The 15447-nt window shown below is 39.7% G+C and overlaps 1 protein-coding gene across 3 annotated transcripts in view; it reads left to right on the forward strand.

Moving 5' to 3' along the window:
• Positions 1–15447, forward strand: part of LOC130550326 (interferon-induced GTP-binding protein Mx-like) — a 33969-nt gene that overhangs the window by 4608 nt on the left and 13914 nt on the right. For all 3 annotated transcript variants that reach the window (XM_057327765.1, XM_057327766.1, XM_057327764.1), the window contains exons 2-4: positions 9109–9307; positions 10301–10379; positions 12548–12670. In XM_057327765.1, the coding sequence (XP_057183748.1) occupies positions 9109–9307; positions 10301–10379; positions 12548–12670 (401 nt within the window). The remainder of the gene's footprint in view (positions 1–9108; positions 9308–10300; positions 10380–12547; positions 12671–15447) is intronic.

A 15447-nucleotide genomic window follows, 5' to 3' on the forward strand; every position in this document is an offset into this window, starting at 1 on the left:
GCAAAGAGGAGATACAAACATGCACGGTACGTGGAAAATACAGCGTTTTTGAACCTTAAATCATGTATACACATTACATTACATCTAAAACAAACAATAATATTAGTTTTAGCCGTGTCATTTGAACCCTTTAATAAACATAATTTTTATAGTGCGTTTTACTATTTGAATTGCATCAAAGCAGCTGTACAAGTAAAACACACAAAAAAACATGTTAAAATGTCAATGTAGCGAGGAAGGCGGGGCGAGAGCCGTGGGGCGGGTAAGGCGGGTCCGGCGGCGTAAGTGGCAACGAGTGTCAGCTGTGCGACCGCCGGTCCCAGCATGCCTCATGGGGGAGCTCGGGAGCATAAAAGGACGAGCGACCGGACCATCGAGAGAGAGGACCCGGGCCCGGAAGTTGAGTTTGTTTATGTTCGTGTGGCCGGCAGTCGACCGTGAGGTGGCTGCCGGCCTGTTATTTGGTGAATTATTGTTTGTTTATTTTGATTAAAAGTTTATTAAATGTTCGCCGGTTCCCGCCTCCTTCCTTCCGTTTTATTGAGCTTTGTTACAGTCAAATTAATTGGAGGGAAAAAAAAACAAATTTCTCTAATCAAACACACCTGTTTTAACGTATCAGCTCATTAGTAAAGACTCAAAGACCTCAGAAGAGTGTGTCAGATTAGAGCAGGGGTTCTTATGCAACATAACAGTTCCAGACACCTTGGATTTGGGATATTTCTGACATCTGAATTTAGTATTATTAAAATTATTTGGTAACCTTGACAAATCTGTTTTTATTAACATTTCACAAGTTCTCCTCACAGATAATTAAGGTGGGACGGATAGTATGCGTATTTGGCGTGCTGTCCCGGGGCGAGGGTTCCGAGCTCGGCAAATACTCCCGAGCTCGGAACGCCCGCCCCTTGACCAGGGAAAAGAGAGAACACTGCTGCGGCAGTATGTAAAGATAGAGAGAATAGGAATAGAACAGGCTTCTGCGGAAGCGGCACTGCTGCGGCAGTGAAAGGTGTAAAAGGGGTCTCTTAGGAGTGAAGGAAGTAAAAGCTGCGTCGGCCTCGAAGGAGAGGACTGGGCTTCTGTGAGGGCAGAAACTCTGCGATAGTGGGAAAAGATAGAAAGGCTCCTGCGGGAGTGGCGCTGCTGCGGCAGTTGGGAGAATGTGGTCTCCACTGCGGCAGAGCAATGATGGAAGCTCGGGCCCCTGCGGGGGCGGTCGCTGCGGCGGTACTGGCTTCGAGTTAGAAGGCGTCTGCTCTGGTAGAGCAAGTGATGGAAGCACGGGCCCCTGAGGGAGCGGTCGCTGCGGCGAAACTGGCTACATGTGGAAGTTGTGTCTGCTGCGGCAGAGCATGAGTTGGAAGCACGGGTCCCTGCAGGGGCGGTCGCTGAGGCGAAACTGGCTTCGTGTGTACAATTTTAACAATATTTCAAGTGTAATTTATGAGATTTGTTGTATTTTTAATCCAATCTTTCTTCGTAAAAGGCATAAAATTGATCATACCGATTTCAAATTTAGGGATACAATAGTTTATATATATATATATATACAACCAAACACTATTATAACATCTTAGTTAAAAATTTAATATACTTTATTTTGGCCAAAACAAAGTTTCGATCGCGGCACACACACTTTCAGTAGCGATGGTAATGTTTTGGTAGTGATCACAATATTTAATTTGCACAGCTGAATCAGACTTTCAACATTTTATGTTAATACAAATAACTTACTACATTGCACATACGCAGCCAGCACATATAGCAGACACACATCTGACAGTAAAAATCTAATATAAAACCTACAGCTCACATACTATATCACTCCTAAAACATACTAAAATTCTAATGATTTGCATAACTGTACAGAGTTTTGTTTATTTCCCCAAATAAACAATTCTTCATTTTGTCATTACTGAAACAATGCTGCCCTGTGATACATTTCGGTCGTGACTGTTTTGGTTGTGACAATTTTTTTACTTTTGAGCCTAGCTCAAAGATGCTAATCAGCACACGGTTAGCAATCACAGTTCTGAACAGATGTATTCACATAAATACTTAATTTTATGCAATAACGCCCAATAAAGTTTGCTTAATTGCAGAAAAAAGATTTTTGGTAGATACGTTCCTTAAAGTTACACACAGATTTTCAGACTTTTGAACACATTTTCTTAAAAATGAAAAGACAGATCTACTCACCGTGTAGCTATTAGAGAGAGGGACACAGTAATGATTCTTGATCAAAAATGTAGGGGTGTGGCTAAAATCTGTCTCAGCCAAAGGACTAAAACATACACTGTTTCGGTAGTGACGTGAAAATCCGGGACATATTTTTTTACATAAAGTTTAATCATTTATTGAAAATCAAAGAAAAATTGAACTTCACTTTAAAAAATTGGAAATTTTGGGGTTTTGGTTCGGGACACCCATCTCCCAATTGAAAGTACCCAATAAATGATGATTATATATACTGTATATTAAGCTTACTGATATTATACATATTATTTGAATACTTGAATGCTTTTTAAATGTGTTTTTTTATGTCGGACAGCAGTTTGCACTAATTCTGTATAATTGCCCCACTACGAGACTCCAAGAGAAGTTTGTGCTCTTGTGCCAATTATGGCAAAAACAGACATTTTAATGTTTATTAACAGTTCACATAAGGTTGTGAAGGGCTAGCCGCCATCTTGTCACGTCAAATGAAATCTCGCTGAGGGTCGGGGTTGATCAATCTGCCCTGAGTTCAGTGGTTGGATAACCGATTTCATTTGCCGTTTCAGACGTTTATTTCCGGGATTGAGGTTGGGAATACCCAAAATCTGAGTTGTAAAATCTGGAACGTAGCATAAGAACCGCTGCATTAGAGTGACATAAAAATGTAAAAGTTGGGGGTTCTTACCAGGGTTGGGAAACACTGATCTAGTGTGTACATTTTAAAAGGGCAGTGTTGTCCTAAATGGAACATTTTTAATGTGTTAGTTCAGCAGAATCAGGATATTATTTCCTAGTTTTCATACTTAATTATTTGTCAAATGCCTCAGGGTCTCAGCTGTCATACTTACCATTTACTCCATGTATTCAGAAATGCATTTCATACAGTATGTTTAAACTTTAGCTTTAAAGTACAAGAATTCTTGAACAGCATGCCTTAATATGGTTAATAAATTATAAAATCATCTTGTATTTGCCACAGTGCTTAGCTGCATGTGACTTTTTATTTAAGTTACTAAAAAGAGTATTTTTAATATGAAATTAAAACATGCGCTTAATGTATGAAAGTGAAAACATTACAGTGACTTACATCTTTGCAGTTCAACATTAGTAAACTGCAAAGTTACTTTTAAACAAAGCAACATGCAGCATAACATCAATAATTCATTGCCTGGTCTTGACTTAATCTCAGACCTCACTCCTCAGTTTAGTGGTGACCCACAAAACATTAAACAGCATTGCAAAAAAAAAAGCTTTCCCAGAATAAAATGGTTGTTTACACGGTCGTTGCAAGGCTAGTCATTGTTGGCTCATACTGTATGACAAGGGCTTGACGAATCAGGGAAGCATACACAATGATACAGATCAGATACCCAATCAGTGATCAGATGTGGGCTACCATGCCTTTGTTTTCTGATATTGCCATTTTTGTCTGTTTACACACATACGCATACGTTTATAGTTTTCAAACTAAAACAGGGTCTGCAGTGTTTCCACAAGTCTCTGTTTTCGGGGGTGGAAAACTCTGGAGTAATGTACACGTCACGCATAACTGTACCAAAAGTTCTGCGTTTTTAAAGGAAAATGTATAAACGCCTCCTACGCCAGGAAAACGCCTTTTATACAAACATGCCTTAAAAAAAGAATTACTTGTGTGCGTTTTGAGACAAAACTATTTCACTGATGTATTTTAAGATATGTCAATGCAAGCTGTTTTCATTTTAGATGGCTCTAACATTTGTTTTAGAATAGGACTAGTCTTAAACGCTGTTCTGGAAACCATCCCATTATGTGTAAAAATGAAAGTTTTACTTAAATCTTATGAAGTTCATTGTTAAGTCATAATTTTTAATCAAAATTTGAAAATGCACTGTAGTGGTGATCTTTCCTGTTATTATACATCCAGTCAATTCACAGTGTAAACATGAGCCACACCCTTTATTTTTCTCATTCAATATTCAGTTTTGTTTGAAAATATAGAATACAGAATAATGAAGATGCTCGTCACTGCCCCTTCAGAGGGACTTTAAACATTTTATTCATATACCGCCTTTCACAATTTTCATTGTTACAAAGCAGCTGTACATGAAAACATGTGAACTATAATCAATACATTACATTTATAAAAATAGAATAAGTATCACGAGCAAAGTGAATAGATACACTCTCATTCACACGACACAAAATATACAGGTGGGTGCGCACACACACACACACACACACACACACACACACACACACACACACACACGCACACGCACACACACACGGCTACACTCACACAGCGTACATACATGAAACACTCAGTGAACACAAACAATCGCTCACAGAACACAGACACACACGCAGATAAAACACAGACACACACACATGCACAGAGCACTAGGGATGGGGGATATTATATTGTTTGCGATATACCGGTGGAAATTCCCCACACGATTAGAATTAGTCTTCCCGCGATATAAACGATAAATTCTAGTTGATGACGTATTTCTTTGTGAGACCCATTCACAGCTCATATGTGAAGCGAAACCGGGCCTAGCGGAGGGCAGACGTGAAGCTGAGAAAGAGTTTGCACTAAAAGACGAGCTCTAAATCTCGTTTAGGTTGGCACTGTAGATGCATCCGAGTTAATGTTTAGTTTCACTTTCGTTTCATTTAATTCGTTTGTTAAGCATTCGTTGGTAGTTATAATACGTTACACCACAACAATTATTTTGGCTAAAAGTATTGCGCGCTTGCGCAAATTGTTTAATACGATTTCTTGCCTATATACAGGATGAATGGAGCGTCCCGTGCGCAGCTCACGCCCACATGTGCTTTCATAGCGACACAGCGCGCACAGCACTGCTGCCTGTTTACATACAGTAGAAATGCGAGTTTGTATTACGTTATTTTAAATACGTTTATGAGCGTATAAAAGCATAGATTATTTAATTAGATTTCTATCTATTAGATTTCTACTATCACTTGACGCAAAAAACAGCGGTGGATGGCGTTATGGATATATCGCCATTTTTATCGTTATCGCAACAAATACCAGAAATTATCGTGATAGAGTTTTAGGGCCATATCGCCCATCCCTACAGAGCACAGACACACAACCCATACGCTTGAAACACAGACACTCAAACCCGTACACACTGAACATAATAACATTACCCACGCAATGACACACACACTTAGGAACACCAAGCACACGCCAGACACATAACATGTGAGACACATAACCAAATGCACACACAGCAGTGTATCACAAACAAACAAGCATAGGGAAGACACGCACACACAGAAAATCAAAGAAGAGAAATATAGTTAATATATAATGCAGACTATAAATTCCTATATGGGGTGGTGTGGTAATAATTCACACAAAATGTTATATTTAAAATAATATTAATAAGTACAAAATTCTAAAGCTGATGTCAGCAGCCTCCCGGCGAGCAAAACGAGTGCAGCCAATGTGCAAACGGTGGCGATGAACCCAAAACTCCAGTGGAGGAAAAACCTCTGGAGAACACAGACCCAACCAGGGGAACCAGTTCTCCTCTGGCACTACTGATCGTCAAACACCCTTTGCGGCGACCCGTCAAAATAGAAGTCTGGTTAACGTGAACAAATTACAACACAACCACATTTTACCACAACATCCCTCATGAGTAAACTAATGTAAATGTGCTAGTAACATTATGCAAAATATGTCATTATGTCACAGGCCACGACTCAAAACATCAGACTCATCTGCGCAGTTGAGCAGTGCCGAATCACAACTCATGTAAAGAAATACCTCCGCACATCACCTGCAGTAGCAATTACAAACTGAGATGGCGACAAAGAGACCAATCCTACGGACTGCCGCTTTAAGTAGACTTAAAAACTAAATATTTTTTTATTTCCAATTTAATTTTTACCTGTATGGTTCAACGTATCTACTGCAGGTTTTTTAATATAGTTCATAAGTGATGACCACAAAAACCACCCCATCACCGAACCCCTTTGCCACTCTTACAGCCCTTCACAAACCCCTTCTCAGATCTAGACTTTGACATCTCTCCAGAGACCCAGCTGATGTAGCTCTGCCAGGATGGCATGTCTCTGGAGAGGTATGCGGAGGATTTCTTTGAGGGGTGCAGACTGGTGAGTTGGAGCAACCCTGGAATTAACCATTTATTTCTTTCTGGACTGGATGATGAGCTACTCACTCTCATTATGCTTCCTGACATAGATGAATACCCCCTGGAGGACTTTATAAACAGAGTCTTATAGGCAGTGGGGTGTGAATTATGTGTTGGGGAAAGTGATGAGTGCGAGTACAGTAGTCATCCGGTCCATATCGCATGCGTTAACGCGTTAACGTTGACAGCCCTAATCTAGACCAAATATTGTCCTATCCTAACTAACCATGCATCAATGGAATGTTTATTTATTCAGCTTTCAGATGTAGTTTTAATCTCAATTTAAAAAAATGTACCTTTATTATTGTTTTGTGGTCCAGGGTCACATACAGTATGTTTATGCCATGCAACTTCACTTTGAGTTTAGTCCTCCTGGATTTACAGCGCAAGCAGCAGATTCATCCCCTCTTCAGCGTGCAACATTCCCCTTGGCGTTTCGGCAGTAGACCAGTTGTCTGAAACGCCTATTACCATTTCTCCACATCATGTATTGTCTTCGGAAATCTCTCGCCGCTGTGTTCTTGGGTACAACAGTTTCAACCTTGTCTTTTTGACGGGTGTGCTTCAGAGTTTAGTTTCTTGGAGAGCATGGCACACCGGCATGACGCGTTTCTATCACGCCTCAGTGCCACCGCCCCCTATCCCCTGGTCAGACCTGACCTTCTTTGAGCTCGGGTCCCACTCGGGCAGGTTCAAGGCACGTCATGGTGTTGGCTGCCTGGCTTGCGATGAAGGACAAGCACGTACTGGTCCTATTTTAATGGGGTTTTTTTTTCGCTTTCACAATTATTGGCTATAATTGATGCTTATGTTACTGATGTTGACACGTCATCATTTGACTGATTTTTTACTTTTTTTCTATAATAAAGATAATTACTATACAAAACATTACAGCTGGTCAGTTAGTTCATTATTATAATTCAAGGGTCAAGATCCCAACTACAGGAAACACTTAACACTATTAGGGTGACGATTCTGCAGGTATTCATTAATGGTCAATCATCATTTCATTCATAGTTTCATTATCTCTTCATATAACATCAACACTACTTCAGTGTCACCTTTAACCCTCTGGGGTCTGAGAGTGTTTTGAGCCACTGGAGAAGTTTTGACACACCCTGACATTTTTTCTTTTTTCAGTTTTTCATTGTTTTTTAAAAACAATTAATTTAAAGGCTTAAATGTCAATGCACTGTATTCAACACAAACTGTGCTACAATAATGTATAAACAACATGTATGTGCATGCCTATTTTTTTCCCGTTTCAAGGGGTCATATGATGCGACTTGTGTTTGTGTTTTCCTGTATCTTTGTTCATGCAAATACACATAAAATTGCAATAATTAAAGTCTCAGACCAAAAGATATGCTCTATTTAAAGGCAGAAGCTCATCCAGACTTGCCTAAAACGCTTCATTCAAACACGCCTACAAAAATCTACATCAGTGTGTGGGAAGCTTTGCATAATACCGCCCTAATGTATATGCAAAGAAAGAAGGCGTAACTATTCTCACTGTAGTGTTGTTGTTGCTGCTGCCATGTTGTGGAGACGCTGCGTGTTTCATTGTGAAAGCAAAACTACTTTGTTGGGTCTTCCAAAAGAGAACACAATTAGAAATCAGTGGTTAAGTTTTATTTACAACACTGTTCCAAAAGCCCCAAGCCCCATAATCGAATGTTAACACCTGGTTGTGCACAAAGGTTTCTAAAGAGTGAGGCAAATCCATCTTTGCAGGACAGTCTGCTGCTTCTGATTCGCCGCCTGCAAGTTTGTTTTATTGAATAATTTGCTACTGACTATTCAAACGAGTATGAGTGAAATTAGTTTTTCTCGTTGCTACGATCACAAATGCAGAAATGGTTTTATGTTTACATATTTACATATTTACATAGTACTGTTCTCCCCTGCGGCGCGACGCAACACGAAAAAAGTCATTATATTCTGTAATTATTTCCCTACTTGATGCAACAAATGCCTTGTTTATAATGTTTTACTGTCGCATCGCGTCGAGACACAGTGTCACAGGCCGCTAAAGAAGTTACCTATAGTAATCAAACTGTTAAACCTAATAGTTTTTTAAAAATAAAACCTTACCGATCTGTTACGTTCTGCTGAAGTCGTGATTGGCCAAGTTGATTGATCAGCTTGGTCATCTGCATTTTCTAAATTATTTTTGGGCTCAAACTCGCACGGTACCGATGACATTACCCAGTGTCAATATGCTTTGGAAGCTGATGCCTCAAATATGGTACGGGGCGTAGCATTTCCACTACATGCTTGAGGTCAATCACAACACACTGGGCAGCTAGCCAATCAGAGCACACCACGCTTTTCAGAACGATGAACTTAAATCGAACTCAAAACGATAAAAATCGAGGCGTTTCAGAAAGGCGGGGCAGAGAGGAGCAACAGTAATGTATGGTATGTGAAAGATATTGTGGGGTTTTTTACCGCAAATCGCATAAACACACTGTATTACACCAAATAAACACAATACTGTTAGTTTTAGCTATGTCATATGACCGCTTTACAAATCGCTAGGTAGGAAAGAGGTCTGCCTCCCGCACTTGATTTTGAAATTCTAGGTATTATCAACTGGCCATAATTCTGAGAGCACTGTGAGCGTGAACAACTGTAATTTGACTAGAGCTCACTTAAGTAATACAAACTAAATAAATAATAATTACATAATGACTTCCTCTTTTATTTCTTACAGCGATTTTAACCAAGCCAGACCTCATAGACAAGGGAACGGAGCAGAACATCCTGGACATCGTCCAGAACAAAGTTATCCCTCTCAGCAAAGGTTACATCATGGTGAAATGCAGAGGCCAAAAACAGATTGATGAAAAAATGTCTCTGGATAGGGCAATTCAGATGGAAGCAGACTTTTTCAAAAATCATGAGGTTTTCAGGTAAGTACCTGACAAAAAAGTGCACATTTCTTGTTTAAATCATTCCTGCCATGATAATTGAACTCAGCAATAAATTCAACACTTTGTTCACATAATGCAGTGGTCACCAACATTTTCAAGACCAAGATTATTATTATTTAGATTTACACATGTACTGTGTATATATAACAAGAGGTGACGTGATTCACATCAGATTAGAAAACTCAGGCCAGGGGATCAGTCAGGATATTATAAACGGAGACATGAAAAGCTGAACTGAAAACTTTTCTATTATTTTAGGGATTGACAAGGGGAATTATCACCAGGGGTGGTGAACGTCAGTCCTGGAGAGCCACAGCCCTGCAGAGTTTTGATGCAGCCCTGATCAAACACACCTGAACAAGCCAATGAAGGTCTGAAGGGTTACTAAGCTACAGATAGATGAGTTTTTATCAGGGCTGGAGCAAAACTCTCCAGGGATGTGGCTTTCCAGGACCGACGTTAACAACACCTGTGTCAGTCGATCTTAATGCATGGGTTGGTGACCACTGACCTAGTAAATTATTCATTGTTTTCTATTGTTTTCGTATCATTAACAAGGTCAAGTTACTGTTTATATAAAATGGGTAAGTTATCAGTCTTCACCGGACTGGACTGAATAACTTTCAGGGCAGTCGTGGCCTAATGGTTAGAGACTCAGACTTGTAACCCAAATGTTGCCGGTTGGAGCCTCAGTACCAGCAGGGATTGTAGGTGGTGGAAGTGAATGATCAGCGCTCTCCTCCACCTTCAATACCACGGCTCAGGTGAGACCCTTGAGCGAGGCACCGATCCCCCCCAATGGCTGCTCACTGCTCCGGGTGTGTGTTCATGGTGTGTGAGTTACTCACTGCTGTGTGTGTGCACTTGGATGGGTTAACTGCGGAGCACAAATTCAGAGTATGGAACACTATACTTGGCCTCACATCACATTCTTTAACAATTATTTATTTTTACACTATTTCTTTTTTACAGTTGCCTCATGAATGAGGACAAAGCTACGGTTAAATTTCTTTCAGCAAAATTGTCCCAGTTTCTTGTTGATCATATCAAAGTAAGTCTGTCTTTAAATCACTTTTATAAGTGTTTACAAGGCAAGATTGTATAATGTCTGCCAAATTTCAAATGGAAAAGCAAAGTCCATTTGCAACTCAATTTCCTCTGCCTTACACGCTATGACCCCATCATATTTAAGTCACAATAGCAATTCCCCATTTAATTTCAATGAGGCCACATCCACACGAAGCCAGAGCTTTCCCTATCCAATCTTTTTCCCTCTTCATTCCGTAAATATGGCGTTGTATCAAGAAATATATGCGTACAAACGAAACCACTGAAACCAACTCAAAACGGTGTAATATACATGCCAAATCAGTATGTGCCACTGTAATTCTCCCAAAACACGATACAACATGTTTACTTATACAGCTAAATGTGTCTCCATGTGGATGGCCTCTGTGATGAAACTGCAATTCCTTTCGCATTTGCGTTTTTTTCGTGACTGGTACAGAAACCTGTCAATTAATGTTGGGCTTGGGATTATTCAATGGGACATGTTTATATTTGGAAGTGGAGTCACTCACAACCAACCGCATTTCAGAGCAGCTTGTAGTCAACGATCACAAGGTGTAGCACAAAATGGTAAAAAATGATGACAGTTATTTTCACAATTGAAACTTCATCTCGTCGGAGCCGAGTGGGCAGTGCTCCGACATGTGGCGTGGTTGCGCATCGGGCGACCCGAGTTCGATTCCCGTCTCATGGTCCTTTCCCGAACCCACCCCCTTCTCTCTCCCACTATGCTTCCGGTCCTCTCTACTACCAAGCTTTACAATTAAAAGGCAAAAAAACGCCAAAAACTAAATCTTAAAAAAAAATAAAGAAACTTGATCTCAACTTTTCTGAACACACCGCATCCCAGACCGCTCATCTGATTGGCATAAAACATGGCTTGCATTATCCTCAGACCCTCATGACAAAAAGTTGTTTAGCAGATGTGATGTTTTACATTTGTCAGTTGTGACTCATTATAACTAAGGGTGTATTCACACCAGAGAAGTCTGCTAGTTCACTTGCTTTGGTCCGGACCAAATACAATGTAGATTTTATTTATTTGGTGTGGTTCGCTTTCACACTGCCCTTTTTGCAAGTGGACCAACATTTGTAACCAAAACCGCATGTGTGCTAAGGTCCTCCATTCAGTGGACAGAAATGATCGGGCAGGGAAAAGCAGGAAGTGCAAAAATAAGCTAATCATGGAGATCTTTCATAGTGCATGAATAGCTGAGTTTAGGTGTCCGAAGTTCCATTGCCTAATCGCAAGCCCGGGTGTCTGTTGGATTGTTCTCCACTTTCTCTTTCTTTTTCTTTCTATTCCCCACACAGTGTATCGTGATGGTGTTTTTAAATGTATACCTGCCCTGCCCCCAGGTGGCCTGCAGGCCAATGCCATGAAAGCGATAAGTGGGCCAGAGAAAGTTCCTTTGTTTCTCATGGCGCCTCATTTGCATAGCTCTGACAGTAGGGTTAATTTGCACCTAATAACTAAACTTAGTTATGGACATAGAATGATGCATGCTATAGTATTATAACATAGCTCATCAGATAGCGAATTAAAAGAGGAGTAGTTACATAGGAAACATACTATGCCTTGAACTATGTTAAACTGTGAATCATCCCAACATACTGTATGAATACAACAAAGCCTAAATTAAAACTTGCATATTTAACAGTTACAGATTATTTAAAATGGCAAGAGCGCCAACATATAACATAGATATTTACATATGTTTATAAAAAAGGACAGTTTTGTGTAGTTTTGTCAGAGAAGTTTCTCTGGATAAACTACAGGCCTTAATTTCCAGGTGAGCCAAAGCAGAGAGACTTCTCACATCTCCTTTGCTTGCTTTGAAGCTTAGGAGTCGTAAATATCCCATGGAGAAACAAAAGGTTATCAACACTTTTGGGGGGAGAACCAACCTAAATCCACCCCCCCCCCCTTGGCTCTGGTCTTTTGATGATGGTATCAAGAAACCAGGACAAAAGGGAGTGGGGGGGTTTATATCTTTTCCCTCAATGATCCAGGCACCACAAATATTTAAACTACTGTATGGTGAATGTATGGCTACAAAACGTAAATCTAGCTAATTCCTTTGCATTGGTTTTACATGTTTTTTGCATTTGCAAATTTCAGTTAATTTTGATGTGATTTTTAACCATTAGAAGTCACTGCCACTGCTCTCAGAAAAAATAAAGAGGCAGATATGGGACCTGAAAAGTGAGCTCAAGGGATGTGAATTGGGACCACCACTTGACCCTCAGGAAGCAAAAATCTTCCTAATTACGGTAAAAGCCTCACCATCATTATCATCTGCTTGCTTTAGTAATATTGGGTTATAAGGGTTATAAGCTTAGAGTGTATGCATTAGTGCCATATGTTGTAAGTGATATATATATTAGTAACTGAAACTTTTTTAATCCAATTTGTTAATTGTAAACGTTCTCCTCAACAATGGTATGATTGAAGTGTTGAGGTGTAAATGATTTGTGGATGAATTCTTCTATTAAACAAATGTAGAAGTTATGATAGAAAAACGAATGATTAAATGATACACGGTTTAAGCACAAGTCCCATAACCAAAATGGAAAGACGGATAATGATTGTTTTTTCCATTTCCAATTTTGTGCTTAAAAATAAAAAATAAAAAAACGGATAATGAGCACTTGCATTTTAGTGATGGTCGCTTTCGAAACACTCCTCCATGAAGCTTCGAAACCTTTACGAATCTTTCATTTCAAGTTAGTGCTTCGGAGCACGTATCATACTGATTTCAGCTAACCAGGCTTTGTTATGTCATTACTGTTTCAAAACATTTCGATGTTTAGCCACTAGGGGGTGTCGATCTTAACGTGAAGTCATGAACCAGTGTCTACTATGGTTTACACTTATAGGCCGTAAAATTTTACTTTGTTGATTTATAAAACAGAAATAAATCAATTTTGTTTGTTGAAATCTATGGTCAGTTATCATTTTACAATGCTTTAGCTGACATCAAATCTAGCCCAAATGTACTATAAACACAAACAACGCTGATTAGGCAAAAATATGATTTGGGTTTTAGAATATTGAAGATAGAGGAGTAACGTTTTTGAGGTGTATGATTTGTAATCAGCAACTCAGTTATCGTAATACTACCTCATCAATGAATGTTGAAACACATGCACTCCCAACACCCTGATTTATTGGATAGGCATACATCTGAAGCTGATTTTCATAGACAAGGTAAGAAATTCTTCACACTGCAGCTTCTGGACATAGTTAATTGTATTAATGCTGTGATTAGACTTAAATACAACTAAAAAAACACTGTACTAATATTTAATGAAATTTATGGATATATCATTTATTTTAAAACTTTACCATTTAAAAAAACGTTAGCAATTATTTTGTAAAATGTGTTATTGAGTTTGACCTGAGATCTTGATGCTTTCACAACATTTTCATCATTAGGTGGTGCCAGCACACAGCGTTTCGACTCTTTTAAAACGTGAATCATTTTATGAAGCAATTGGTTCAATTGATTCAAAGCTTCAAAGGGCTTAGTTTCTCCCTTCACTATCAAGACATGTATCACTCGTTTTTTTCAGAAAATATTTTTTTCAGAAATATTCCCGTACATTGCTGAAAATGAAAGCTGCGGGACAAACTGGACAGCGCAAAGAGAACGTCGAACGACTTCACGAGTTCGCCTGAGCAGATAATGAAGATAACAGGGGTAGTAAGAATATGCGTGTTTGACGTGCTGTCCAGGAGCGGGTTCCGAGCTCGCGCCGAGCCCGGAACTCACCCCCGGAGTCCTGCTATCAACAAGAGCTCGAGTAGAGGAGCCGGGGAGGTGGTGGGACGTGTAATCCTTTAGAGATGGCTTCGGGTGAGAATCTTTGTCTACTTATGTGCTGGTTCGCTTGAGCTGATAGGGTAGAGTCTATGATTGCTGATTGCGAACCAGCCGGTCTTTATTATATTCTCTGGCTTCTCCCGAACTTTGTTAATCGTTAGTCAACCATTAACATCATTTCATTATACTTAATATTAATCAAATAAACTCAGCAAAAACAGTTCTGACTTTACTGCGTATTTACATTTCAATACTGGTCTGGGCTTCACTGTAGGTGCGTGTCTGTCCACTTACACCGTGTTTGCACCGGACGTGACAGGCGCGACACGACAAAAGACATTAGAAACGCATTAGAACCCATTATAATTTCAAATTTTGTCCACACTGGATGCGGCGCGGTGCGACCGACAAACCCATTAAGAACAAGCAGGTTGTCATGTTGCGTCGCACCTGTCGCGTCCGGTGTAGACACGGTGTTGAGAGTTTATTTAACCCATCACAGCTAATTTAAACTGTAAGAACTTGGATAACAGTTCACCTTTATGTTGTTCTAAAAACGTATTAAAGGTGGGGTGGTTGTTTTTGGAAAAGTGCTAACTGTAGCCTGCTAGCACTGAAATTATAATCCCACCCTCTATGCGATTCGCCATCCAAAGCCACGCCTCCTCCAAACACATGAATGTATTTTGTAAATCCATGTAACGAATTACAAACTAAATGCATTAAATTCTTCTGGAAGCATGTACATACCTGTCCAAAAGAAAGAGAGCAACCATGGTGTCGTCTTTTAGACCCTTTGCCTGCTGGAGCTGTCTCCATCGTGTAAAAGCTGAATCGATGTTAATTCCAGTTTTCCTCTTTCATATTTTTCCTCAAACTGACTTCCGTTTTGTAGATTTACTTGTTGTCGGTTCCGCAGGAAAGTTTGATTGTTGCAGATTGTCCGCCATTCTCCCTACATTGAAAGTTTTTTGGTTCTACGCCTTTCACAGACGATATATAATATAAAACTATTATTTTGCCACTATACTTCTTGATTGTTATCCGGATGTAAAGAGATTTCCAACCAGCATGACAAAAAATGTTTCTGGACAGGATCACCCATCCTGCCTTTGGCTCGATTCACATTTAGCGTCTTTTCCTATATGGAAATAGGGGGTGACGCACCATTTTTTTCAGGAGTGTCGGCGGCGCATCGAGATGAAAAAATCTCAATCTTTTCAG

The sequence above is a fragment of the Triplophysa rosa genome, unplaced genomic scaffold (genome assembly GCF_024868665.1).
Source record: "Triplophysa rosa unplaced genomic scaffold, Trosa_1v2 scaffold28_ERROPOS1528291, whole genome shotgun sequence".
Lineage (NCBI taxonomy): Eukaryota > Metazoa > Chordata > Actinopteri > Cypriniformes > Nemacheilidae > Triplophysa > Triplophysa rosa.